The sequence below is a fragment of the Orbicella franksi genome, chromosome 2 (genome assembly GCF_964199315.1).
Source record: "Orbicella franksi chromosome 2, jaOrbFran1.1, whole genome shotgun sequence".
NCBI classification, from domain to species: Eukaryota; Metazoa; Cnidaria; class Anthozoa; order Scleractinia; family Merulinidae; genus Orbicella; species Orbicella franksi.
In genome coordinates, this window is record NC_138146.1 from 918832 (window position 1) to 927184 (window position 8353).

At 43.4% G+C, this 8353-nt stretch overlaps 2 protein-coding genes across 2 annotated transcripts in view; one reads left to right on the forward strand and one right to left on the reverse strand.

Annotated features, from left to right (window-relative positions):
- Positions 1 to 2141: 2141 nt before the first annotated feature.
- Positions 2142 to 2999, reverse strand: LOC145480150 (uncharacterized). Its single transcript, XM_081458605.1, has one exon. It carries the CDS (start codon positions 2997 to 2999, stop codon positions 2142 to 2144), a length of 858 nt encoding a protein of 285 aa, XP_081314731.1.
- Positions 3000 to 6451: 3452 nt separating this feature from the next.
- Positions 6452 to 8353, forward strand: part of LOC145474351 (cathepsin L-like) — a 22399-nt gene continuing 20497 nt past the window's right edge. The window contains exon 1 of the mRNA XM_081455130.1: positions 6452 to 6694. Coding sequence (XP_081311256.1) covers positions 6491 to 6694 — 204 coding nt within the window. The 5' untranslated portion in view covers positions 6452 to 6490. The remainder of the gene's footprint in view (positions 6695 to 8353) is intronic.

Genomic DNA, 8353 nt, shown 5'->3' on the forward strand with positions numbered 1-8353 from the left:
GGCCGTCTCGGCTACTCTTTTAGTGTTAAAATAAAGTGGGGCTCTATTTCGGCCTAGAAGCTCCAAAGTAAGGGTTCAAAAAAGTTTGCTGTGTCCATTTCACTGGAAACCAAGGCCATCAGGAGTTAGTTTAGTGTTCCCGAGACTGCAATATATCCCCCAGGTTCCGGGAAATCGAGCCGAAGTTAGTCAAAATCACGATTTGCGTAAGACAGACTCGGCTACTCTTACTCTTAAAAAGAAGTGGGGCTATATTTCGGCCCAGAAGCTCGAAGGTGAGTCTTCACAAGGTTTTCCTCTGTCAGTTTCAATGCAAAGCAAGGCGACCAGGAGTTAGTTTAGAGTCCCCGGGACTGGAAAATATCCCCCAAGTTCCGGGATATCGATCCGAAGTTGGTCAAAATCACGATGCGCGAAACGCGATCTCGGCTATTGTTTCAGTCTTAAAGTGAAGTGGGGCTATATTTCGGCCCAGAAGCTGCAAAGTGATCGTTAAAAAAGTTATGCTCTGTGCATTTCACTGCAAACCAAGGCCATCAAGAGTTAGTTTAGAGTCCCCCGGACTGGAAAATATCCCCCAAGTTCCGGGAAATCGAGCTGAACTTGGTCAAAATCACGATGCGCGTAAGGCGGTCTCGGCTACTATTTCAGGGTTTAAGTGAAGTGGGCTTCTATTTAAGCCCACAAGCTAGAAGGTGAGTGTTAAAAAAGTTCTGCTCTGTTCATTTCTCCGAAAACCAAGGCCATAAGGAGTTAATTTAGAGCTCGCGGGACTCGAATATATCCGCCAAGCTCCGGGAAATCGACCCGAAGTTGGTCAAAATCACGATTCGCGCAAGACGGTTTCGGCTACTCTTTCAGTCTTAAAGTAAAGTGGGCTATATTTCGGGCCAGAAGCTCGAAAGTGAGCGTTCAAAAAGTTTGGCTGTGATCGTTTTACCTGTGTTTATTTCACTGCAAACCAAGGCCATCAGGAGTTAGTTTAGAGTCCCTGGAACTGGAAAATATCGTCCAAGTTCTGGGAAATCGAGCCGAAGTTGGTCCAAATCACGATAGCGTAAGGCGATCTTGGCTACTTTATCAGTCTTAAGACTAAGTGGCGCTATATTTCGGTCTAGAAGGTCGAAACCGAGCGTTCAAATAGTTTTTTTCTCTCCATTTAAGTAAAAACCATGGCCATTAGGAGTTAGTTTAGAGTCTCTAGGACTGGAAAATATCCCCCAAGTTCCAGGAAATCGAGGCAAAGTTGGTCAAACTTACGATGCGGGTAAGGCGGTCTCGGCCACTTCAACAGGCTTAAAATGAAGTTTTGCTACATTTCGGCCCAGAAGCTCGAAACCGAAACTTCAAATATTTTTCCTCTGTCCATTTCACTGAATTTCAAGGCCACCACGAGTAAATTTAGAGCCTCTGGGACTGGAAGATATCTCCCAAGTTTAGGGAAGTTGAGCCAAAGTTGGTCAAAATCACGATGCGCGTAAGGCGGGCTCGGCTACTCTAGCAGTCTTAAAATGAAGTGGGGCTATATTTCGGCCTAGACGCTCGAAACCGAGGGTTCAATTATTTTTCCTACGTCCATTTAACTGAAAACCAAGGCCATCACGAGTTAGTTTAATGTCCGTGGGACTGGAAAATATCCCTCAAGTTCCGGGAAATCGGCGCAAAGTTGGTCAGTCGAAATCACGAGGCGCGTAAATTGGTCTCGGTTTCTCTTTCACTCTTGAAATGAAGTGGGGTTATATTTCGGCCTAGAAGCTCGAGACCGAGCATTCAATTATTTTTCCTCTGTCCATTTCACTGAAAACCAAGGCCAACTCGAGTTAGTTTAGAGTCCGTGGGAATGGAAAATAACCCGTTAAGTTCCAGGAAATCGACGCAAAGTAGGTCAAAATCACGATGCGCCTAAGGCGGTCTCGGCTACTTTTTGTGGGGCTATATTTCGGCCTGGTAGCTCGAAGCCCAGCGTGTTATCGTTTTACCTCTTTCGATTTCACCGAAAACCAAGGCCATCAGGAGTTAGTTTAGAGTCCCCGAGACTGGAAAATATTCCCCAAGTTCCTGGAAATCGACCCAAACTTGGTCAAAATCACGCTGCGCGTTAGGTGGTCTCGGCTACCTCTTCAGTGTTTAAGTGTACTTACTTACTTTGGCCCTTTACTCCTCCCGGAGCATAGGCCACCAATAACAACTCTCCAGTCTCCTCTGTCCTGAGCTATCCTGTCAAGATGTTTCCATGTGTGTCCAGTCCTTTTAATGTCCTTTTCAAGCTCCCGCCGCCAGGTGTTCCGTGGTCTCCCTCTCTTTCTTTGACTTTGGGGGTTCCAGTTCAGGGCTTGACGGCCAATGCTACTAGGTGGTTTGCGAAGTGTATGGCCAAGCCAGCTCCATCTCCTTCGTCGGATGTCCTCTTCCACTGGAGTTTGCTGCATCCTTGCCCATAGGTTCTCATTGCTGATAATCTCTGGCCAATGGATTCTTAGGATTCTACGTAAGCACTGATTAATAAAGGTCTGGATCTTCTTCATCGATGCCTTGGTTGTCCGCCATGTTTCTGCTCCATACAACAATACCGACTTAACGTTTGAGTTAAACAAACGTACCTTGGTGGATGTACCGATTTCTCTGGAGCACCAGACCTTTTTTAGCATGTTAAATGCTGATCGTGCCTTGCCGATCCTAGTTTTCACATCTGCGTCTGTTCCCCCACTTTTGTCCATTACACTGCCTAAATAGGTAAAAGACTCAACTTCTTCCAGTTCCTCCCCTTCAATTTTGACTGGCTCATCAGTGCCTGCATTGATCCTCGTGATCTTTGTCTTCTGTTTATTGAGCGTTAGTCCTACTTGCATTGAGGTGCGATGCAGGTCCGATGTTTTTTCCTGCATCTGCTGATGATTGTGTGACAGAAGCGCTAGATCGTCCGCAAAGTCCAGGTCGTCCAACTGCGACCACAAGGTCCACTGGATCCCGTTTCTTTTCTGGTTTGTGACAGCTCTCATGATCGAATCTATAGCCAAGATAAACAGAAAGGGTGACAGCAGGCATCCCTGCCTCACCCCGGTCTTAACCTCAAACTTCTCTGTCAGTGCCCCTCGTGAACCACTCTGCAAGACAAACCCTCATAAGAGTTTAAGTGTAGTGGGGCTATATTTCGGCCTAGAAGCTCGAAACCGAGCGTTCAAAAAAAGTGTTTTTCCTCTGTCTATTTCACTGAAAACCAAGGTTATCACGAGCTAGTTTAGAGTCCCTGGGACTGGAAAATATCCTCCAAGTTCCAGGAAATCGATCCGAGGTTTGTCAAAATCACCCTGCGCGTAAGGCCGTCGCGGCTTTTTTTTCGGTCTTAAAATTAGGTTTGGCAATATTTCGGCCTAGAAGCTCGACACCGAGCGTTCAATTATTTAACCCCTGTCAATTTTACTACAAACCAAGGTCATCAGGAGATAGTTTCGAGGCCTTGGAACTGGAATATATCCCCCAAGTTCCAGAAAATCAAGCTGGTCAAAATAACGTTGGGCGTCAGGCGGTCTTGCCTACTTTTTCAATCTTAAAGTTAAGTGAGGCTATATTTCGGCCAGGAAGCTCGAAACCGAGCGTTCAATAATTTAACCCCCGTCAATTTCACTGCAAACCAAGGTCATCACAAGCTAGTTTAGACTTCCTGGGACTGGAAAATATCGCCCCATTTTTAGGATATCAAGGCAAAGTGGGTCAAAATCGCGCTTTGTGTAAGGCGGTCCCCGCTACTTTTTCAGTCTTAAAATTAAGTTGGGCTATATTTTGGTCACGAAACCCGAAAGTGGGCTTTCAATTATTTTTACTCTATTCATTTCACTGCAAACCAAGGCCATCACGAGTTCGTTTACAATTCCTGGAACTAGAAAATATCGTCCATATTCTAGGGAATCAACCCAAAGATGGTCAAAATCATGGTACGCGTGAGCCGGTCTCGGCTAATTTTGGAGTCTTAAATTGAAGTGTGCCTATATTTCAGCTAACAAGCCCGAAATATTTCACTGCAAACCAAGGCCATCCCGAGTTAGTTTAGAGTCTCTGGGACTGGAAAATATCGCCCAAGATCCAGGAAATCCAGCCAAAGTTGGTGAAAATCACAGTGCACGTAAGCCGGTCGCGGCTACTTTTTCAGTCTTAAAATTAAGTAGGCTTATTTATGGGCCAGGAATCCCTAAAGTGGGCGTTTAATTATTTTTCCCTGTCCATTTCACTGCAAACCAAGGCCATCACGAGTTAGTGTAGAGCCTCTGAGACTGGAAAATATCCCCTAAGTTCTAGGAAATCTAGCCAAAGTTGGTCAAAATTACGGGGTGGGTAAGCCGCTCTCGACTACTTTTGCAGTCTTAAAATTAAGTGGGGCTATATTTTGGCCAGGAAACCCGAAAGGGAGCGTTCAATTATTTCACCCCTGTCCATTTCACTTTAAACCAAGGCCATCATGAGTTAGTTTAGAGTCGCTGGGACTGGAAAATATCCCCCAAGTTGTTGGAAATAAAGCCAAAGTTGGTCAAAATCACCGCGCGCGTAAGGCGGTCTCGGCTACTCTTTTAGTCTTAAAATTAAGTGGGGCTACATTTCGGCCTAGAAGATCATAACCGAGCGTTCAATTATTTTTCTCCTGTCCATTTCACTTCAAACCAAGGCCATCACGAGTTATATTAGAGTCCCGGGGGCTAGAAAATTTCCCCCAAGTTCCAGGAAATCAAGCCAAAAATCATGCTGCGTGTAACGCGGTCTCGGATACTTTTTCAGTCCTAAAATTAAGTGGGGCTATATCACGGCCAGAAAGCCCGAAAGTGAGCGTTTAATTATTTTTCCCCTCTCCATTTAACTGCAAACCAAGACCATCACGAGTTAGTTTAGAGTCCCTGGGACTAGAAAATATCCCCCTAGTTCCAGGAATTCAAGCCAAAGTTGGTGAAAATCACGGTGCTCGTAATCCGTTCTAGGCTACTTTTGCAGTCTTAAAATTAAGCGGGGCTATATTTTGGCCAGGAAGCCCATACGTGAGCGTTCAATTATTTTTCCTCTGTCCATTTCACTTTAAACCAAGGCCATAACGAGTTAGTTTAGAGCCCCTGGGACTATAAAATATTCCCTAAGTTTCATGAAATCAATCCAAAGTTGGTCAAAATCACTGTGCGTGTAACCCGGCCTCGGCTACTTTTGCAGTCTTAAAATTAACTGGGCCTATATTTCGGCCAGAAAGCCCGAAAAGAGCGTTGAATTATTTTCCCCTTTTTATTTCACTGAAAACCAAAGTCTTCTCGAAACAGTTTAGAGTCCCTAGGGCTGGGAAATATCGCCCAAGTTCCTGGAAATCGAGCCAAGGTTGGTGAAATTTACGCTGCGCGTAGCCCAGTCTCGGCGACTTTCTAGTTACTAAGTGAGTTAAACAGGGGCTATGTTTCGACAAGACTGCTCATAAGCAAGCGTTCAAAAATTTTTGCTCTGTCCATTTCACTGAAAACCAAAGTCTTCTCGAATTAGTTTAGAGTCCCTAGGGCTGAGAAATATCACCCAAGGTCCTGGAAATCGAGCCAAAGTTGGTGAAAATCACGCTGCGTGTAGCCCGGTCTCGGCGACTTTCTAGTCACTAAGTGAGTTAAACAGGGGCTATATTTCGGCCAGACTGCTCATAAGTAAGCCTTCAAAACCTTTTCCTCTGTCCATTTCACTGAAAACCAAAGTCTTCTCGAGTTAGTTTAGAGTCCCTAGGGCTGGGAAATATCGCCCAAGTTCCTGGAAATCGAGCCAAAGTTGGTGAAATGGTGAATGAGTTAAACAGGGGCTATATTTTGGCCAGACTGGTCATAAGTAAGAATTCAAATTTTTTTTTTTTTCTGTCCATTTCACTGAAAACCAAAGTATTCTCGAATTAGTTTAGAGTCCCTAGGGCTGGGAAATATTGCCCAAGTTCCTGGAAAGATTTTAACGCTCGGTTTGGAGCTTGCTGGGCGAAATAGAACCCCACCTAATTTAAACACTGAAGTAGCCGAGACTGGCTTACGTGCACCTTGATTTTGACCGACTTAGGCTTGATTTCGAAGAACTTGGACGATATTCCCCACTTTCAGGGACTCTAAACTAACTCGGGATGACCTTGGGTTTTAGTGAAATCGACAGGGGAAAAATAATTGAATGCTCGGTTTCAAGCTTTCTGGCTGAAATATAGCCCCACTTAATTCAAACACTGAAAAAGTAGCCGAAACCGGGAGGTTACAATTGTTCTGTTTGTACATGCTCTCATGCAATTAGTTATGTGTGGCAAACTGCACAATTCTGACCCCCAAATGAATCGTAACGTGGCCTGAATTGGGTGGCAACAAGGATGTAAACACGTTAGCGGAATCCGTCTCTACCCGCCAAAACTACATTTTGTACGAATTGCGTGCCTTTCAAAGCTTTTGCTGTGACGTCATCGGCTCACGGAAATCATGTGACAGAGGCTGGCACGAACTGCTCTGAACAAAACATGGCGTTGTTGTACGCTTTCTTAGGAATAATGTTGATGTCTTCTTGTCTTGGCTCTGATACCTTGGCAGGAGGAATAGAGGAGAGAAAACACGATGATCCTGATGTACTTGATGCGCTGGATTTTGCGATGAACGAGTTTAATGCAATGCAAAACAACATGTACCGCTTGATGCCGACTAAAGTTAGCGACGCAACGGTGCAGGTTAGAACACAGTTTTAATTTGGCGTTTTCTAAATTTTGATGCAATAAAAGTTATTTGGTTGCAGGCTTCTAAGAACGATTTTCCAGGGTGCCATCTTGAAAAACTAAGGCATCTAATGCGATGTTTGAAACAAGATTGACATCTGCTCGCTTGTTTACTCGGGTTATATATGTAAGCCCGGGTATAAGCTTACAATATAATAAAACATGTACAATGTGAAACTTTCATTTTCTAGCAATTGATCGACTAGTATAAAGTATATTTATTGTCTTAGTTCATGCATGGTTTCATATCGGAATGAATGAAATGACGAATCAGTAAGATATCGTGAGATCTTGTACCAAACTCTGTGAAAAAATTGTTACGCAGGTATACAGTAAGCTTACATGTAAGCTTACAGAATTTAAGAATCCTCAAAGTTAGTCTATTTTTATTTGCTTACTTAAGCTAACGTCTAGATACAAAATGAAAGTTGTGTTTTCTTCCTTGGGGAATTTGTGACTTGAGGAAGTGGAATCAGGGCTGTCAATAAGGGCTGTAACCCATAACACCGTACCTTATGGAATGCCAGAACTGTCTTATGATACTTTTTTTTTATTATATTGGGTGGTTATGTCATTTTATTATATGGCTTTGGCTTGTGGCCAATATAACGTGCACTCTGGTTGGCTAAGAGCGAGATCTGAGTGGTCATTATGCAGCCATAATGCCCACAGGCCGATTACGGATTATGCAAATTAGGAAGAGCCCGACTCTGAAAATTCAAGCGCACTGAAGCGATGAAAACCGATTAAAATCAGTACGAGAATGTAAGTAGCTAAAAGTTTAGAGGTATTTTATGGAACGCCAGAACTGTCTTATGATACTTTTTTTTATTATATTGGGTGGTTATGTCATTATATTGAGTAGTTATGTTATTATATTCGGTGATTAACTCATTATACTCGGTGCTGATTCCATTATACTCGGTGCTTATGTCTTTATGTGCGGTGCTGTCTTCATTATATTCAGTGCTTATTCCATTATATTCGGTGCTTCCCTCGTTATATTCGGTGCTTTCTTCGTTATATTCGGTGCTTTTTTCCTTATATTCGGTGCTGTCTTTATTATATTCGGTGCTTACTTCATTATATTCGGTGCTTACTTCATTATATTCGGTGCTTACTTCATTATATTCGGTGCTTACTTCATTATATTCGGTGCTTACTTCATTATATTCGGTGCTTACTTCATTATATTCGGTGCTTACTTCATTATATTCGGTGCTTTCTTCGATATGATCGTCACCAGTCTTCGCAAGGGGTCGTACAATTTGGAGGTAGTCTAGGGAAAGCCGGGAAAAACGGGTGTCACGAAAACTCAGACCCCGAAACACACCCCGAAAACTCAGACCCCTCGAAATTAAAAACTCAATTGTTATCACCTGAATTGCTCTATGGCCACAATGGGGCGAGATGTTTATCTTCTCCGGTTTATGTTGTCGCGTTGATTGAACGGTGAAACACAAATATTTAACTTCTCAGGTTTATCGCTGTCGCGTCGGTCAAACAGTGAAGAACTAACAAGGTTTAGAACAGCAGCCGACACTGTTTTTCAAAACAGACCTTTTTTATGCAATCGTATGCAGCAAAAAAATATGTTGTTCTCTGAAACATACT

Coding starts and splice junctions, on each gene's coding strand:
- LOC145480150 (XM_081458605.1), bottom strand. CDS start 2,999: ATGAGAGCTGTCACAAACCAGAAAAGAAACGGGATCCAGTGGACCTTG.